Source organism: Balaenoptera physalus (assembly GCF_965194825.1).
Source record: "Balaenoptera physalus genome assembly, chromosome: 8".
In the NCBI taxonomy this organism is placed as follows: domain Eukaryota; kingdom Metazoa; phylum Chordata; class Mammalia; order Artiodactyla; family Balaenopteridae; genus Balaenoptera; species Balaenoptera physalus.
The window spans coordinates 108,542,283-108,561,752 of record NC_138887.1 but is presented as its reverse complement, the minus strand read 5'-3'; the positions used below and the strand labels follow the sequence as shown (position 1 = coordinate 108,561,752).

General features: G+C 41.6%; 1 protein-coding gene across 1 annotated transcript in view; it reads left to right on the top strand.

The window, feature by feature from the left end:
* Positions 1-19,470, top strand: part of CREB3L2 (cAMP responsive element binding protein 3 like 2) — a 126,630-nt gene that overhangs the window by 58,408 nt on the left and 48,752 nt on the right. Inside the window, exon 2 of the mRNA XM_082473039.1 lies at positions 16,727-16,943. Within this exon, the coding sequence (XP_082329165.1) occupies positions 16,727-16,943 (217 nt within the window). The remainder of the gene's footprint in view (positions 1-16,726; positions 16,944-19,470) is intronic.

The window sequence follows — 19,470 nt, the reverse complement described above, 5'->3', positions numbered from 1 at the left end:
TCATGCTTCATCAGTCTATGATTTGGAGCCTGTTATCATAATCAGAAGTTTTTCTGGAATGGCAAAATACCAGATTTTGGTTGTTTTAGGGTCGGACCTAAGAGCTTACAAACAATGAATGTCTTAGCCTGGGCCTTCACTGAAGGATATAAGGGTAAGCCCTGGGTGTTTCCTGGTGGAGTAAAGACCGAAGTGTTGGTAATGGAAGGTGTGTGATGGAGGAGGGAAAATGGGAAGTTGTTTTCTGTTTAGGAGAGTGGAAGGAACCTGAGAGGACCAGATTATGTTTGTAGAGGGGGCAAGAGACCCAATTAGAAGAGCCTGACCAAAACAGCCGCTGAATTTCCTCAGATAATGAGAACATAAAAGGGTTGAAACCTGCAAATTGAAGGTAAAGGACAGGAAGAGTATCAAACAAAGGATAAAACATCAATTAGGAAGAAACTCTTCAGGGACATTAACCAGGAAATAGTGAATAAGAAACTTCAATCAATTTTAAGTCTAACTGTGGGGAATTTGGACTGTGAGTTATGTTGGAGAATTTTAAGTGTGGGAGAATTTTAAGGTTAAAAGCAAACATTTTGTTGGCTTTGGCCTGTAGGGCAGATCAGGCAGAAGGCCCCACAGGGTCACCAGCACTCCCATTGAGAGTGTGGAGGTAGAATCTGGATTTAGGGGTCAAAGCGGAGTAGGCGGGAAGGAAGAATCGGTCATCCTGATGGCTGCCTCTCACCATCCCAGGTACCTCTGGCTCTCCCACCATGGATGTAGAGAACAGAATGGCAGATTCTCTACTCCCTCAGCCTTGAATGGTTGGCTTGATCATGGTTTTGAAGGGCTTTTGTTTGTTGGGAGAATTCAGCTGTCTGTTTGGCAGAAGGAAGGACTCGGGGGGATGGTTTGAGTTTCTCAAAACCAATCAAAGAGGACTCCTCCATCTTATATGGACTATAATTTATTTCTGGAATGGTTCTGCCTGCTCTGAAAGGACCCTAAGGATTTCCTCCCATAATATGAGGAGATTGCCCAGATCTCAGGCCCACATTGCAATTCAAGAAGCATTTGACAGTCAGGAATCTGGTTGCTGAGGACTCTGTGTTAGTGATCGGGAGGGAGCAGGCTGTGCTGAAGGTATATGGGCGTGGGAACCAGAAAGCAGAAATCCTGCCCTACTGCACTCTGCTCCACAGCCTCCAGCTGGACACTCTGGACGATCCTTGATCTTGTCAAGATCAGATACAACAGTGATGTGGAAGTGTTTTGTCATGTGTAAACCATTATGTGTTGAACATGGGAGATGATATTATTATTATATTTTCTTGACATTTTTATTCCTGTGGGGATTGGTTAGATACTGTTAAGCCATGGAAGGAGAGGCCTTCCACCAGGCTAAGGCTAGTTTGGGTTCAGAAAGAACTAAGAAGTGCATTTTAGGGCATTTGCAGCTGTCTATGTAAGTGAGCCAAGAAGTAGGCAGATTGAGTTTCTTTGTGCCAGCTCATGCTGAATCTCTTAGCTTTCCTTTGCCAGCAGAAGCCATCACTGGTGTTTTTCTCATAATCTCATTAACTGATTTGTTTGTATAAAATGAAGCAATGAATTTTTTTTCACATCAAATGTTAAGCTAAGAACTGCTGTAGACCATTCAGGATTGGACTGCATTCAGAGAAAGTGCATCATTACCTGTTTTAATGATGAAGAATGATGTAGTTTAAAAAGGAATTAGTATTGGTGCATCTCCCTTGAAGCACATAACATATGTAAAACTTTATATTTACATAATTAATAAATTAGGGGTGACTCTTTTTACAGAAAATAAAATATGTCCTATCAATGGACTTATAGCAGGTTTCCTTTAAATAAGCATCCCCAGTGCCTTTATAATTTGACATATTTCACACACTTGTTTTACAAAGAAAGCCACATCTGGATATTAGAAACCATAGTGTGCATGTTTTGGAATTGGGCTCTTTAAAAAACAATTTTTGCCACTGCTTGTAAAATTTCAGTAAAGCCAACATCACTTCATCAAAGAAACAAAACCCCCCAAATTCCCAAACCTCTTGTGTAACAGAGTTCCAAGCCTCAGCTCCCAATTTTTTTTTTTTTTTAGAGAAATATGTAATGTATCTAAATTTTGGTACCAGAAAAAAATTGGGTCCCCTTGAAATTTCACTGTAATAGGATTTGACTTGTGAGCCTTTTTTTTTTTTTTTTCTTGTAACTTTGACAAAGTGGCCTTTTCTTCTCCAGGTGGTCATCTGGCCCTTTTCTGTGTGGTATGTGCGCAGGGCACGTATGCAGGGCAGGAATCCCCTCATGTCTAAGGTGCGGCTCCTTGAAGGTGGGCCCCTGGGAGAGTGGAGGGGGGAGGGTACCTCTTCCCCCCCCTCCCCCTCCCTCCCCCTTCCCCCTCCCCTCTCTCCCTCACCTCCCTCCGTCCTCCGCAGTACAGGCGAACTGTGTTTTACTGGAGGGAAACCTTGGTTTCTAAAGTGAATTTGAGGCGTGCCCTCCAAATTACCTCCCTGCGTTTCTTTGAGGCTTTGGGGGTTGTCAGCTTGCCCCCGCCGTGTCCACTGTATCCGTGACTGCTGTCTGTGGAGCATTCTGTGCTCTGGGCAAGGCTCCTAGCTGCGATTTTTTCAGTAAAAACGCTTCTTCCCCTGCCTGAGACGGAGCCTCCAGCCAGCGGCCGGTTTCCAGGCGGCGGGCCTGGAGAATAGGATCTTTGTGGGGAGCGGGCGGTGGAGCCCGAGCCTTGGACCCGGGCCTCCCGCAGGGAGCGGTCAAGTTCTGGTTTCGGAGCTTGCGCCCCACCCGTTTCACTGCCCCTGGGCAGAGTAACAGGGGCAAAGCTAAACAAACCCAAGAAGCAGAAAGAGGGCGTTTTCCCTCCTTTTCCTAAGTTGCAAAGCTTTTCCATTTTAATATCGCCTGCCACATTTTAGAAAATTATAGTGCAGCAGAGCCGAATAGCTTGTCAGCAATGACTGATAATGCGTCGTGTGTTATTACTATCACCTCTGCTGGGAGCGTCTACCCGGAATCCACAGACTCCTCCTCTCCATGGACAGAGCCCGGGGGGAGCTGGGGGGAGCCCCACAGAATCCTGCACTTGGTGTGTAGTGCCCGTGGGCATTTTTCCAGCAGGAAGCTTTCATTAGATTCTCAAAAGGGTCTACATATCAAAAAAAAGGTGAGGAACTACTGACCAAGTCCAAAGTCTACTCCATCACTTCCCCTCACCTTCCAACACACACACACACACACAGTTTTACAGACGAGGAGACAGAATCCAGAAGAGGTGGGGTGACAACCAGTGAGGTGTAGGGCTGAGACTAGAACTCCTGTCCCAACTCTGATCCAGCACAAAAGATGTTGGGCCCACATCAGGGGGACAAAATTGCTTTAGAACCTGCTCTATGAGCCCAGCAGTCATACGACATACTTCAGATAACTCATGTTGCACCTCAGGACAGTCCTCTCTTTATAAGATGACCTTTAATCATATTCTGTCCACCCCTTGCCCAGCCCAGGCTTTGCTCACAGTAGCTGCTCACTCTGTTGAGTGAGTGAACCCCCGTGCTGAGCAGCACGAGGAAGACAGCTTCATGTCTTTATACAACCAGTTACTGGAGCTCAAGAATTACGAATCCTTCATTTTCCTCCTACTTTACTCCCCTTCCTCACCCCCACGACCCTGGTTCTTGGGACAATTGTTAGCAGAAGGAGGCAGCCCAGACTTTAAACCACTCTTTCCTTGCAAGCTCCCTTGACAGCTAGTTAAGGACCGCAAACACAAGTGTAAATGCTTCAGAGCCAGGGTAACTTCTTATAAAGTTAGTAATTTATGTAAGGTTAACAACTTCTCTTAATTTATCTGATTTGTAAGTTTGGATATGTGTTTTAGACATTGGATAGCATTTATTTATAATTGTTGGGGAGGCCTGGGCTCTAATTCAGATTTGTTTACTGCTTGACTGGGATATTATACAATAATAATAGGTGGAAAGAAGAGAAAATTGGTGAGTACATATGATCTGTGATCTGTGCTGGGCTCAGAGGGGGGTAGGTAAAAATGTTTACATCTGGGTCACAGAATTTATAAGGCCTAATGACAAAAACTTTAAGTTGTCAATGAAAGGAACATCAAAGGAAAGTAAAAAAAAAAAATGTCCAATTAAGAAATACTTATTTGAAGAGCTGTAGTTTGTCAGGGAAGTGAAAGATCAGTTCAAGCTGTGTCTGTCTAGGATGACTTTGTAAAAGAAATAGATTTATTTTGTTTTAGGTAGATTCCTGATAGAAGAGGAAAATGAAAGCATATTCTAGGAAGAACAGTGGGGGGAGCCAGTGTACAAGTAGAGAATGCCCACATTTTGTTTTAATTTTGATAGGGTTTTGTTTTTTTAAAAAGCTTTTTAAAAAATTGATTGCTCTGCCAGTGAAGCGTTAGGTGCATTACATGCATTATTTAATTTAATCATCACAACAGGAAGCTGGTAGTATTGTTATCCTCACTTTACAGTTGGAGCAAACTGGAGTTTCAAAAACCGAAGGGTCTTCTTCAGGTTTGCACAGCTAGGAGCCAGGATTCAAATCCAGTCACCTGGCTCCAAAGCTGTATTGCTCCAGTGTCCATTATGGACACTGTTAGGGCTGGAATGAAAATGTCATGTATTAGAATAAAGGGAGTGACTTCCCTGGTGGTCCGGTGGTTAAAACTTTACCTTCCAATGCAGGCGGTGTGGGTTCATTCCCTGGTTGAGGAGCTAAGATTCCACATGCCTCATGGCCAAAAAAACAAAACATAAAACAGAAGCAGTATTGTAACAAATTCCATAAAGACTTTAAAAATGGTCCACATCAGGGGGGAGGAACCAAGATGGCGGAGTAGATGGACGTGCTCTCACTCCCTCTTGCGAGAACACCAGAATCACAACTAGCTGCTGGACAATCATTGACAGGAAGACACTGGAGCTCACCAAAAAAGATACCTCACATCCAAAGACAAAGGAGAAGCCACAGTGAGATGGTAGGAGGGGCGCAATCACAGTAAAATCAAATCCCATAACTGCTGGGTGGGTGACTCACAGACTGGCGAACACTTATACCACAGAAGTCCACCCACTGGAGTGAAGGTTCTGAGCCCCACGTCAGGCTTCCCAACCTGGGGGTCTGGCAACAGGAGGAGGAATTCCTAGAGAATCAGACTTTGAAGCCTAGTGGGAATTGATTGCAGGACTTCGACAGGACTGGGGGAAACAGAGACTCCACTCTTGGAGGGCACACACAAAGTAGTGTGCGCATTGGGACCCAGGGGAAGGAGCAGTGACCCCGGGGGAGACTGAACCAGACCCACCTGCTAGTGTTGGAAGTTCTCCTGCAGAGGCGGGGGTGTGGCTCTGTTTCACCATGTGGACAAGGGCACTGGCAGCAGAAGTTCTGGGAAGTACTCCTTGGTGTGAGCCCTCCCAGAGTCTGTCATTAGCCCCACCAAAGAGCCCAGGTAGGCTCCAGTGTTGGGTTGCCTCAGGCCAAACAACCAACAGAGAGGGAACCCAGCCCCACCCATCAACAGTCAAGTGGATTAAAGTTTTACTGAGCTCTGCCCACCAGAGCAACAGTCAGCTCTACCCATCACCAGTCCCTCCCATCAAGCCTCTTAGACAGCCTCATCCACCAGAGGGCAGAGAGCAGAAGCAAGAAGAACTACAATCCTGCAGCCTGTGGAACAAAAACCACATTCACAGAAAGATAGACAAGATGAAAAGACAGAGGGCTATATACCAGATGAAGGAACAAGATGAAACCCAAGAAAAACAACTAAATGAAGTGGAGATAGGCAAGCTTCCAGGAAAAGAATTCAGAATAATGATAGTGAAGATGATCCAGGACCTCGGAAAAAGAATGGAGGCAGATATCGAGAAGATGCAAGAAATGTTTAACAAAGACCTAGAAGAATTAAATAACAAACAAACAGAGATGAACAATACAATAACTGAAATGAAAACTACACTAGAGGGAATCAATAGCAGAATAACTGAGGCAGAAGAATGGATAGGTGACCTGGAAGACAGAATGGTGGAATTCACTGCTGCGGAATAGACTAAAGAAAAAAGAATGAAAAGAAATGAAGACAGCCTAAGAGACCTCTGGGACAACATTAAACGCAACAACATTCACATTATAGGGGTCCCAGAAGGAGAAGAGAGAGAGAAAGGACCAGAGAAAATATTTGAAGAGATTATACTCGAAAACTTCCCTAACGTGGGAAAGGAAACAGCCACCCAAGTCCAGGAAGGGCAGCGAGTCCCATACATGATAAACCCAAGGAGAAACATGCCGAGACACATGGTAATCAAATTGGCAAAAATTAAAGACAAAGAAAAATTATTGAAAGCAAGGGAAAAATGACAAATAACATACAAGGGAACTCCCATAAGGTTAACAGCTGATTTCTCAGCAGAAACTCTACAAGCCAGAAGGGAGTGGCATGATATACTTAAAGTGATGAAAGGGAAGAACCTACAACCAAGATTACTCTACCCGGCAAGGATCTCATTCAGATTCAATGGAGAAATCAAAAGCTTTACAGACAAGCAAAAGCTAAGAGAATTCACCACCAAACCAGCTCTACAACAAATGCTAAAGGAACTTCTCTAAGTGGGAAACACAAGAGAAGAAAAGGACCTACAAAAACAAACCCAAAACAATTAAGAAAATGGTCATAGGAGCATACATATCGATAATTACCTTAAACGTGAATGGATTAAATGCTCCAACCAAAAGACACAGGCTTGCTGAATGGTACAAAAACAAGACCCATATATATGCTGTCTACAAGAGACCCACTTCAGACCTAGGGACACATACAGACTGAAAGTTAGGGGATGGAAAAAGATATTCCATGCAAATGGAAATCAGAAGAAAGCTGGAGTAGCTATACTCATATCAGATAAAATAGACTTGAAAATAAAGAATGTTACAAGAGACAAGGAAGGACACTACATAATGATCCAGGGATCAATCCAAGAAGAAGATATAACAATTATAAATATATATGCACCCAACATAGGAGCACCTCAATACATAAGGCAACTGCTAACAGCTATAAAAGAGAAAATCGACAGTAACACAGTAATAGTGGGGGACTTTAACACCTCACTTACACCAATGGACAGATCATCCAAAATGAAAATAAATAAGGAAACAGAAGCTTTAAATGACACAATAGACCAGATAGATTTAATTGATATTCATAGGACATTCCATCCAAAAACAGCAGATTACACTTTCTTCTCAGGTGCGCATGTAACATTCTCCAGGATAGATCACATCTTGGGTCACAAATCAAGCCTCAGTAAATTTAAGAAAATTGAAATCATATCAAGCATCTTTTCTGACCACAACGCTATGAGATTAGAAATGAATTACAGGGGAAAAAAAACGTAAAAAATGCGAACACATGGAGGCTAATCAATACGTTACTAAATAACCAAGAGATGACTGAAGAAGTCAAAGAGGAAATCAAAAAATACCTAGAGACAAATGACAAAACCTATGAAAACACGATGATCTAAAACCTATGGGATGCAGCAAAAGCAGTTCTAAGAGGGAAGTTTATAGCTATACAAGCCTACCTAAAGAAACAAGAAAAATCTCAAGTAAACAATCTAACCTTACACCTAAAGGAACTAGAGAAAGAAGAACAAACAAAACCCAAAGTTAGCAGAAGGAAAGAAATCATAAAGATCAGAGCAGAAATAAATGAAATAGAAACAAAGAAAACAATAGCAAAGATAATAAAACTAAAAGCTGGTTTTTTGAGAAGATAAAAAAAATTGATAAACCATTAGCCAGACTCATCCAGAAAAAGAGGGAGAGGACTCAAATCAATAAAATTAGAAATGAAAAAGGAGAAGTTACAACACACAACACAGAAATACAAAGCATCCTAAGAGACTACTACAAGCAACTCTATGCCAATAAAATGGACAACGTGGAAGAAATGGACAAATTCTTAGAAAGGTATAACCTTCCAAGACTGAACCAGGAAGAAACAGAAAATATGAACAGACCAATCACAAGTAATGAAATTGAAACTGTGATTAAAAATCTTCCAAGAAACAAAAGTCCAGGACCAGATGGCTTCACAGGTGAATTCTATCAAACATTTAGAGAAGAGCTAACACCCATCCTTCTCAAACTCTTCCAAGAATTACAGAGGAAGGAAGCAACACTCCCAAACTCATTCTATGAGGCCACCATCACCCTGATACCAAAACCAGACAAAAATACTACAAAAAAAGAAAATTACAGACCAATATCACTGATGAATATCGATGCAAAAATCCTCAACAAAATACTAGCAAGCAGAATCCAACCACACATTAAAAGGATCATACACCACGATCAAGTGGGATTTATCCCAGGGATGCAAGGATTCTTCAATATACGCAAATCAATCAATGTGATACACCATATTAACAAATTGAAGAATAAAAACCATATGATCATCTCAATAGATGCAGAAAAAGCTTTTGACAAAATTCAACACCCATTTCTGATAAAAACTCTCCAGAAAGTGGGCATAGAGGGAACCTACCTCAACATAATAAAGGCCATATATGACAAACCCACAGCAAACATCATTCTCAATGGTGAAAAACTGAAAACACTACCTCTAAGATCAGGAATGAGACAAGGATGTCCACTCTCACCACTGTTATTCAACATAGTTTTGGAAGTCCTAGCCACGGCAATCCAAGAAGAAAAAGAAATAAAAGGAATACAAATTGGAAAAGAAGAAGTAAAACTGTCACTGTTTGCAGATTGCATGATACTATACATAGAGAATCCTAAAAATGCCACCAGAAAACTACTAGAGCTAATCAATGAATTTGGTAAAGTTGCAGGATACAAAATTAATGCACAGAAATCTCTTGCATTCCTATACACTAATGATGAAAAATCTGGAAGAGAAATTATGGAAAGACTCCCATTTACCATTGCAACAAAAGAATAAAATACCTAGGAATAAACCTACCTAGGGAGACAAAAGACCTGTATGCAGAAAACTATAAGACACTGATGAAAGAAATTAAAGATGATACCAACAGATGGAGAGATATAGCATGTTCTTGGATTGGAAGAATCAATATTGTTAAAATGACTATACTACCCAAAGCAATCTACAGAGTCAATGCAATCCCTATCAAATTACCAATGGCATTTTTTATGGAACTAGAACAAAAAATCTTAAAATTTGTATGGAGACACAAAAGACCCCAAATAGCCAAAGCAGTCTTGAGGGGAAAAAATGGAGCTGGAGGAATCAGACTCCCTGACTTCAGACTATACTACAAAGCTACAGTAATCAAGACAATATGGTACTGGCACAAAAACAGAAATTTAGATCAATGAAACAGGATAGAAAGCCCAGAGATAAACCCACGCACCTATGGTCAACCAATCTATGACAAAGGAGGCAAGGATATACAATGGAGAAGAGACAGTCTCTTCAATAAGTGGTGCTGAGAAAACTGGACAGCTACATGTAAAAGAATGAAATTAGAACACTCCCTAACACCATACACAAAAATAAACTCAAAATGGATTAAAGACCTAAATCTAAGACCGGACACTATAAAACTCTTAGAGGAAAACATAGGAAGAACACTCTTTGACATAAATCACAGCAAGACCTTTTTTGATCCACCTCCTAGAGTAATGGAAATAAAAACAAAAATAAACAAATGGGACCTAATGAAACTTCAAAGCTTTTGCACAGCCCAGGAAACCATAAACAAGACAAAAAGACAACCCTCAGAATGGGAGAAAATATTTGCAAACGAATCAATGGACAAAGGATTTATCTCCAAAATATATAAACAGCTCATGCAGCTCAATATTAAAGAAACAAACAACCCAATCCAAAAATGGGCAGAAGACCTAAATAGACATTTCTCCAACGAAGACATACAGATGACCAGGAAGCACATGAAAAGCTGCTCAACCTCACTAATTATTAGAGAAATGCAAATCAAAACTACAATGAGGTATCACCTCACTCCTGTTAGAATGGGCATCATCAGAAAATCTACAAACAACAAATGCTGGAGAGGGTGTGGAGAAAAGGGAACCCTCTTGCACTGTTGGTGGGAATGTAAATTGATACAGCCACTATGGAGAACAGTATGGAGGTTCCTTAAAAAACTAAAAATAGAATTACCATATGATCCAGCAATCCCACTACTGGGCATATACCCAGAGAAAACCATAATTCAAAAAGACACATGTAACCCAATGTTCATTGCAGCACTATTTACAATAGCCAGGTCATGGAAGCAACCTAAATGCCCATCGACAGACGAATGGATAAAGAAGATGTGTACATATATACAGTGGAATATTACTCAGCCATAAAAAGGAACAAAATTGAGTCATTTGTTGAGACGTGGATGGATCTAAAGACTGTCATACAGAGTGAAGTAAGTCAGAAAGAGAAAAACAAATATCGTATATTAACGCATGTATGTGGAACCTAGAAAAATGGTGCAGATGAACCGGTTTGCAGGACAGAAGTTGAGACACAGATGTAGAGAACAGACATATGGACACCAAGGGGGGAAAACTGCGGTGGGGTGGGGATGGTGGTGTGCTGAATTGGGCGATTGGGATTGACATGTATACACTGATGTGTATAAAATTGATGACTAATAAGAACCTGCAGTATAAAAAAACAAACAAACAAAAAACAGCTAATACTAAACTTTCTTTGGGTTATTTGTATGGAAATATGTTAATATAAATGTTTCAGGCATTACATGAAATTTCTAAAAATCTTATATGTTCTGGTATAATGTTATAAGTCATAATTCTAGTTATTACTTTAAAATGTATATGTTAGAAATAACTAAATTTCCTTGTCAATTGCATTATTATGAACTTTCATCAAATCTTTAACCGTGGTCATTTTTAAGTCTTTTGTCATTTACAGACAGTTCTGGGTGTACTCTGATGCTTTTGCAAATATGTTCTTATAAAAGGGTTTCATCTTCAAGGAATTCATGGAAAAGAGTGACAAGTACAGGTTTCTGGTTACTGACTATACTGCTGAACTGAATGAATAAGCATTTTCAGAACTCTAATGGAAAACTGATGAACTCATAAAAGTGCTAACAAAAGATCAAGATGAAAAAAAATTACATGGGACTGAGTGAACTGATGAGGATGATTATAATTTTTGTGACTTTCTGTTTGAGTTAAAAAAAAAAAATCCCACAAGGACTCAGAGGCAAAAAATATACAAATCAATTTTCACTGCAAAGTAAAGGAGCTGTTACCGTGGAGGATTACTGGACTGAATGTCAATATTATGACACAGTATGAGTGTGTTTTGTGTTTGGTAATTGCAATCACTGTTGCTTTTGTTGTGGTCATCCATTTACAATGCTTGGTGTCAGTTTATTTATCTCTTGTAAAAATAAAATACAGTGTGTGTGTGTGTGAAAAAAAAAGGACCCAAGAACTAGGAGAAGGAAAAGGTTTATGATGCTTCTCTTTTTTAAGAAAAAAAAAATTTCTTTTGACTTATTAATAAACTTAGAGAAAATTGAAAAAAAATAAAGAAAAGTACAATAGGATATTCACATTCTTAAGGAATATTAAACAATAAAAACAAAAATAAATCATAAAAAAAATGGTCCACATCAAAAAAAATTAAAAAAAAAAAAAGAATAAAGGGGGACAAGACTTCACAGGACGGTTGGGGCCAGGTTGAAGGATGTTAAATGCCAGGTCTTTAGTAATGGGGAGACAGACCTTGAAAAGGTTTCATAAAGGAAGTTGCATGCATCTTCACTGAGGAGATGAGGAACATTCATGTCATGAGATAGAGGTTTAACCTCGACAGGAAGTTTCTTCCAACTGGAGAGCCTGTGATGTGGCTTTGAACCCTTTGGCAGAACCACGCTCAAAGGGCAAGAAAATATTTCTGTTCTCATTGCTGATGCCCCGTGGAAGTGATAACAGGAGCCTCTCCATCTAACAAACCCCTGACACATTTCTACACTTCGAATGGTGAAGACTGTGTGTTCATAAAGGATGAGTGGATGGGCTGTCAGTGAGTCTGTCTTTTGTTTTTTAAAATCCAGTCTCTACTACATGTCAGCTTTAGAGGCTGACTTAAATGATGGAGCATTCCTTGGTAGAAAGTGCATGGGCTTTGGAACTGGCTAGCCTTGGGATGGAATATTAATTCAGTTAATGCAACTCCAATCTTAGGCAACGTACCTAACCAACCTGAGCCCCAGTTTTCTCATCTTTACATGGAGATATGCCTACCTTATAGCAAAGCACTTAGCTCATTTTCTGAAAATCTAATGTGTCAAGCACTAAGTCCATCAGATGAGCCTACCACCTGATCCTATCAACATCTTCATTAATAATCAGCATCAGCATCACGTTTTCATCCTGGTTAGAACTTCTCCAAGCCGTTGGGTTGTAAAGCTCGGATGCTTCTTTCCTAGGAGAAATAATGTGGGGAAAGTTCGGTCAATTTGCAATAAGAGGATCTGTGTTCAAGGCCAAGCTCAAACAGTAGGTGACTGAGACCTTGGACAGTGGGTTTAAAGCCAACTTCCCAGGACTGTTGTGAACATTGGTTGAGGGGAAAGCTGTGAAAGTATTATAAACCCATAAAGCTTGATGAAACTCCTAAGCAGAATGGTAAAATGCTATTATGCCATGTCTTTGAAAGAATTCAACTGACATTTCATAGCCCTTGAACTACTACACGAGTAGTCCTTTGCTAAAGTGTTTGTAGGCAGAAAGCCTCCCTCTTTGAGGCTCACTTTGCTCCTTTCTCTGGTCTTCGGCCTCCAAGACCATATGCCCCTCTCTCACTGGCATTAAAGATGGTCTGATTTTGGCCTGGTTCCTGCACAGGCAGTGGGAGCTTGACCTGTCTGCTGAGCCCCAGAGCCCATAGCTGCCAAGGAGACCCAGCTGGAGCTAATGTGCTGGGCTGAGTCACAGCGTCTGGTTGGGACAAGTTGGGCGTATCTTTGGGACCCCAAAGACACACAAGTGTCTCTCTGGGACCTTCTCAATGCTCACCACTTTGCTGAGTTCCTCGGTGTGGGTGGTGGTTAAGCACAGTTTCTCCCTTCTTCTGAGGAGCTTCTTTTTCCAGAGGGAAGGTTGTCATAATGCACTTGGTAACAACCATGAGTTCTTCAGGACTCCCTGTCATTTAGGACTAAATTGTTTGGTGACATGATAATCACTACAAAATCCAAAGTAAGGAGAGGTCAGGGATGGTTAGCAGAGTTAGAGAAGGTTTATTATTGGTTATCCAGGGGATGTTCATGAAAACATTCATTAGTGCTGCTCAAGAGAAAGAAAACGGTGTCAGCAGAGTAGCCCAGCCTGGCCAACTTCCATGGGAAAGCACCGGCAATCAAAGAGAGCCTTGCCTCAGGATTCCAGAGGCTTAGATGGGCCAGCACAGCTGGCAAGGGCTGACACTGCAGCACAGGGACAGAATTGTGGCTTGGGAATGCAGGGATTGTGAGTTCAAGTCTTGCTTTTGCATTTTACATTGTGGCATTTATTTCTCTTCTTGTTTCCTTAATTTTGGTCTTGAAAGGAATTCCGTCAAACGCTTGCAGAATATTCACCCTCAGGTAACCAGTAAATTTGTCTTTGGGGAGCCGCTTAGGGAATCAGACCCTGGCTTCAGGTTATCAGAGAGTCAGGAAACTTGCATCCTAGTCTTAGCCTTGAAGCTGTTCCACTCCTTGCCATGCAAAGTCCGGTCCATGGTCCAGCAGCATTACCTGGGAGCTGATTAGTAATGCAGAATCTCAGGCCCACCTAGATTTGTGAATCAACATCTATGCCTTAAGATCCCCAGGTGATTCATATGCACATAAAAGTTTGAAAAACACTGGTCTAGATGATCAGCTCAAGGAAGGCAGGGTTTTTTCTGTCTTCTTCTTTATTATTTTATATCCACAGGACCTATCTAAAGTTTAGCACATGATGGCTGCAAAATCCATGAATCTTTCTCTGACCTTGAGCATGTCCAAACTTCTAGGGACTTTGTAAACTTCCAGTGACTTTGTAAACTTCCAGGGACTTAATTGTAAAGTGGTGTAGGGAGAGAGGTGGTGAGTGGAGATGGGGTCAACCTTCAATGGTTGAAAAACTGACGTGAACATTAGACTCACAGCTGGTAGTGGTGGTTTTTATATGGTTGTCTTTGACCTACTAAGTCAAAAGCTCTGAAGATGGGTCATAGGATTTGTATGTTTTAAAATTTCCCTTTATGTTCAATAATGTTTATTACAATAGCATATATAAGAAAAACTTTAAATGTGCCTCAAGAGGAAGTGGATAAGTACAATGTAATACAATTCAGAAATTTAACTGAATGAAATAGAGCTACACATGTAAACATGAATAAGCCTAAAAAATTTTTTGCAAGAAGAAACTTGCAGAGGAGGTGTGAAGTATGGTGCTGTTTATTTAAAGTTAAAAAAGTCCGTATGTTTGTAATAGAAACATACTTATGTAGTAAAAGTGTAAAGTCCTAGATGGGAAAAATAAACACCAAGTTCAGGGTAGTAGTTAACTCTGAGAGGAAAGAAGGGGATTGGATAGGAGCTTCATGTTTTATTTTTTAAAAAGGAAAGAAAGAGTAAAGAAAAAAAGTTGCAGTAGCAATGTGGAAAAATAAGATTTTTTTTAAAAAGGAATCAATACATAATTATTCATGGTTCTATTCTAATTTTTCTGAATGCTTGAAATATTCCATTATAAAACAACTAAAACAAAATTCTTCTGGTGATTGTGATACAGACAGTTGGCATTTGGGAATTCTTGCCTTAGATGCTTCTAAGGACCTTTCAGTTCTAAATATGTTTGTATACAGAGAACCCTCTCCCAACCACCCTGTCTTGTTCTCATAGATCACCCATGCCTGTTAGGATGTGCCCAAGGCCTGTGGCTTCTCTGCATTCTGTCCTGATGAGATGCAGCCATTTCTCATGTTTGTGCTGTTGGTGAAACCCAGCAATCTAACTCTGCTTTAAGGACCTAGCCTACAAGGCCTCCTCTCTGTTGTCTGCTTCTCTCCTTTACAAAAGCAGAAGTTCTGCCCTACAACTATCCTAATATTAGAGCTCTAACCTTAGGGTCACCACCTGCCCCCCCCTTCCCCAAGCTACATTCATTTTCATAACACCTTCACTGACACTTCAGTTCAATGGTAGGACTTAGTTGCCCTGCAAATCCCAAGAGTTTTCATTGTCTACCCCAAGTATCACCATTTGCAATCAGTTCTCTTATTGCTGTACCTGCTTTCCTAACTTCCTTTCTATACCAGAGGTGTCCCTAAAGTTTAATCAGTAAGGGTGACACCTGTTGGTCTGTGACTCAGGGAACATTAAGAAGGTAGAAGTGGCTCTAACAGCTGGTATCAAGTGAAATTTTAAATTAAATTATAATTATTTTTAATATACTCTACTGCAGTAGTTCTAAACCAAGGGTGATCTTCCCCTTACCTCCGCCCCCCCACCCCCCGCCGCCCTGGCCAAGGGACATTTGACAGTGGCTGGAGACATTTTCGGTTTTCACAACTAGGGGAGTGCTACTGGCATGTAGTAAGTAGAGGCCAGGAATGCTGCTAAACATCCTACAATGCACAGAACAACCCTGCCCCCCATAACAAAGAATCACCCATCTAAAATGTCAGTAGTGCTGAGGTTGAGAAACCCAGCTCTACAGACCCTCATATCATGAACATCCCCCTATCAGTGAGGGAGAGTGGATGGGGCTACAGTCCTTTAGTGTGGGACCATGGAACGAGGGATATAGGACTCCCTGTGAATATATGTATACACCATTTCTGTATCATTGTCATGGCATGGCGGGGGGCTAGGGAGGTGGTGCTGTTGGAGATGGAAGATGAGAAGAGATTAAGGAAAAACTAGAAAGGGACAAAATCAAGGTAGTTGGGAGAATAGAGGGAAGCTGCCTCTGATGCCTTTGAACTTGGCACTTGGCTATAAATAACACTTTCATGCTTCAAAAATACAAGATAGCTTATTTTAAAATATTCCCAATACAAAATGTGGTGGACAGTTCCAGTGATGGCCCCGAGTGAGTCATGCCATCCTGTTTACACTTGCCTGCGATGTGATTTTCCAGTTCCTCTGGTCAAGAGGTGGTGTCTATTCTCCCACCCCATGAATCTGGGCTGGCGTTGTCACTTGCCTTGACCTGAAGAATGTGGAGGGAGTGATGATGTGTGCCCTCTGAAGCCATGCAGCTTTGGTTTTCTCCCTCTGGGAACATCTCTACCATCCTATGAGGACTCCCAGCCTGCTAGAGCCTCTTTGAGAAAAAGGCCCAGGTGTCCAGTGTCCCAGCCCAGCCCCCACCAGCCTTCCAGCTCATTGTGCCTCTGTCAGTGAACCCAGGTGAAATCAGCACATCCACCCAGCCAACCCACAGAGTAGTGAGAGATAATAACTCTTGGCTGTTGTAAGCCACTACTCTTTGGGGTGGTTTGCTACACAGCAACAGATAACTGGACATTGTGTATAAGGGACTTCATCTGAAGCAGTGGATGATATTTTTGCTTTAGAACATGTGTGTAACTATCAGATCATGGTTAAGAGAAACTGAGTCCTTCCTCCTTTGTTTCTTGTAGCACTTCTCGGAGCTGCTGGATGAGTTTTCCCAGAACGTCTTGGGCCAGCTCCTGAACGACCCTTTCCTCTCAGAGAAGAGTGTGTCGATGGAGGTAGAGCCGTCCCCAACGTCCCCGGCGCCTCTCATTCAGGCCGAGCACAGCTACTCCCTGTGTGAGGAGCCTCGGGCCCAGTCACCGTTCGCCCACGTCACCGCCAGTGACAGCTTCAATGATGGTAAACCCAGAGCAGGGGCAGCAGCTGGGACCTTGGCACCTTTGGCTCTGACCTCCTTGAGGGTGTGGAGTGTGTGTTATCATTAGCGCCCCCTTCAGCCACATACCTGCTGTGTGTGGCCTTGTGCTTGGGCCATGGGGAAATGCAAAGAGGCACAGAATACCTCTCTCTACCTGAGACTGTGTGCTCTGGGAATTTGCTAGAGCTGAATGGTACTAATTGCTTTCTCTGACCCTGTGGACTGGGCAGCAAAGCATCCTTTTGCAAATCAGGGTGGCCTATCTGGTTGATAATTCCGGTACATCCATTGTTTCAGAGGTCATGCCATTTTTTTTTTTCTGAGAAATCATTTTTATGACCATTCTTTCCGTAAACACTTCTTGGGCATCCTCTTAAACTATTTGCAGCATGTTTCATTGACCCCATGTATAGGCGATCTTGGCTAGCATTCGTAAGACTTTTTGCGTTGGTTACCCTTTCATGTCCATTATCAATGCCATTAGTATGGTATGTGTTAAAGGTTTAGTTTTCCTGGCCTTAGAGATGTTCTGATGTTTTGACTATTAATCCATAGGCCTTTAATTGGTATAGGCTGTATGTATACTTTTAAAATTTAATTTTCTATGTTTGTTTTCCTAGAAGTATAATCAGCTATTTTAGTACCTTGAGTTAAGTTTTGAAAACTATATTCTCTAATACTAGTTTGGCATATGCTCTCTTCTCCCAGGAGGATGACCAGAGTGGGGAATGGTCACTAACTTGATGTCCTCTGGCTTGACCTAGATGTCCCCCTCCCTTCCTGTACCACTGTACACATGGCAACATCTTGTGAAGTGGCTACCTACAGAACAAGCTCCCGCCTGCTTCTTTGGGTCAAAGGCAAATGCTTCCTATCAACTTCACAAATAGGCTATTAGCTTTGTGGAGGAATCCCTCCTCCAGTTGGGGTTCTTAGGTCTACTACTGGCCTCTAAAAGAACCAACTCTGGGATCAGTAAAACATCATATCTTGGGACAGAGAATGCTCTAGGTTTTTTCTTTCCCATCTCAGATCTGTTCTTCCTTTGATTAGAGGTTTGCAGACCAGCAGCCCAGGAAATCTGGCCTTATATACTCAGTGAAGGGAAGGCCCCAAATCTGTTCTTAGGTCTACTACTGGCCTCTAAAAGAACCTACTCTGGGATCAGTAAAACATCATATCTTGGGACAGAGAATGCTCTAGATTTTTTCTTTCCCATCTCAGATCTGTTCTTCCTTTGATTAGAGGTTTGCTGACCAGCAGCCCAGGAAATCTGGCCTTATATCCTCAGTGAAGGGAAGGCCCCGAATCTGTGGGTGGATTCTTTCTTGATTGGACCCTCTGGAGCCTTAACTGTATTCTCAGATTTTTCCTGACAAGAGGTCAGATGCATGATGATTTAATCCCTCCTCTCTGTGGTTTGTCCACTTTCTCTACCTCAAATCAGGAGAACAGGGTGAGGGGAAGACTCCTGGGAAGGAAGGGAAGAAGTAGAGCTAAAATAATTTGAGGATGTGGAGCTGTTGTGAGGGTGAAATGAGATGATGTGTTTAAAGAACTTAGGACAGTGCCCACCACACAGCATTTCAATAAATCAGTGTTTCCTCTTTCATCTTCTGTTGTTGTAGAGTTGTTATTGTTCTTCTTCCTGATCCCCTTCTTTTCCTCCTTCTCCTGCTTCTGTTTCTTCTGCTTCTCCTCCTTTTTGTCTTTCTTCTCCCCTCCTCTGTTCTCCATCTTCCTTCCCCCTCAATTTCTTATTAAATCACTTCCAGGAATGACCTCAGTTCAAATGCAGGAATATGGTCTCTGTTATGACTACGTACTCCTCATTTTATCGTTACACAGAGGACCGCTGTAAGGAGTCCGCCTTCTTCTGGGTTTTAGCTTAGATAAATTCATGCAGTCCCTGCCTTAGTTGTTTTATTTTTAGAGTAGACTCTAGCACTAGATGAAAGGTTGGACTAAATTGACCTTTAAGATTTGTTTCCAATCCTGAGGTTCTGTGTGGGCATGGTTTCTGTTTAACATTTGTATCTGCCTTTGCTCATGGTTTTCCCTGTATTCTCTTTACTGCTTTGCCTCTGTTATTCCTACAATTCCTTTGATGTCTCTATTTCAAGCCCTACTTCCTTTGTGGAAGTCATTTCTAATACCTCTTGTATTAGGTATCTACTGCTGTGTTACGGATCTCCCAAAATCCGTGGCTTAAAGCAATAGTAATCATTGATTACCTCTCATGATTTCTGTGGATCAGGAATTCAGGACTGGCTCACTTAGGTGGTTCTGTTTGTTGACTGAAAAAAAAAATGCACAACCTAAAAGTTGAGAATTATGTTTTTTTATTCGGCGGAATTTCTGAGGACTTAAGCCTGGGAAGCAGCTTCTCAGATAGCTCTGAGGGACTGCTCGGAAGAGGTGAGGGAGGAGCCGGTATATATAGGAGTTTTTGCAACAAAAAACAGGTAGTCAGAACATCAAAAGATTACTGTTAATTAAAAAAAAACA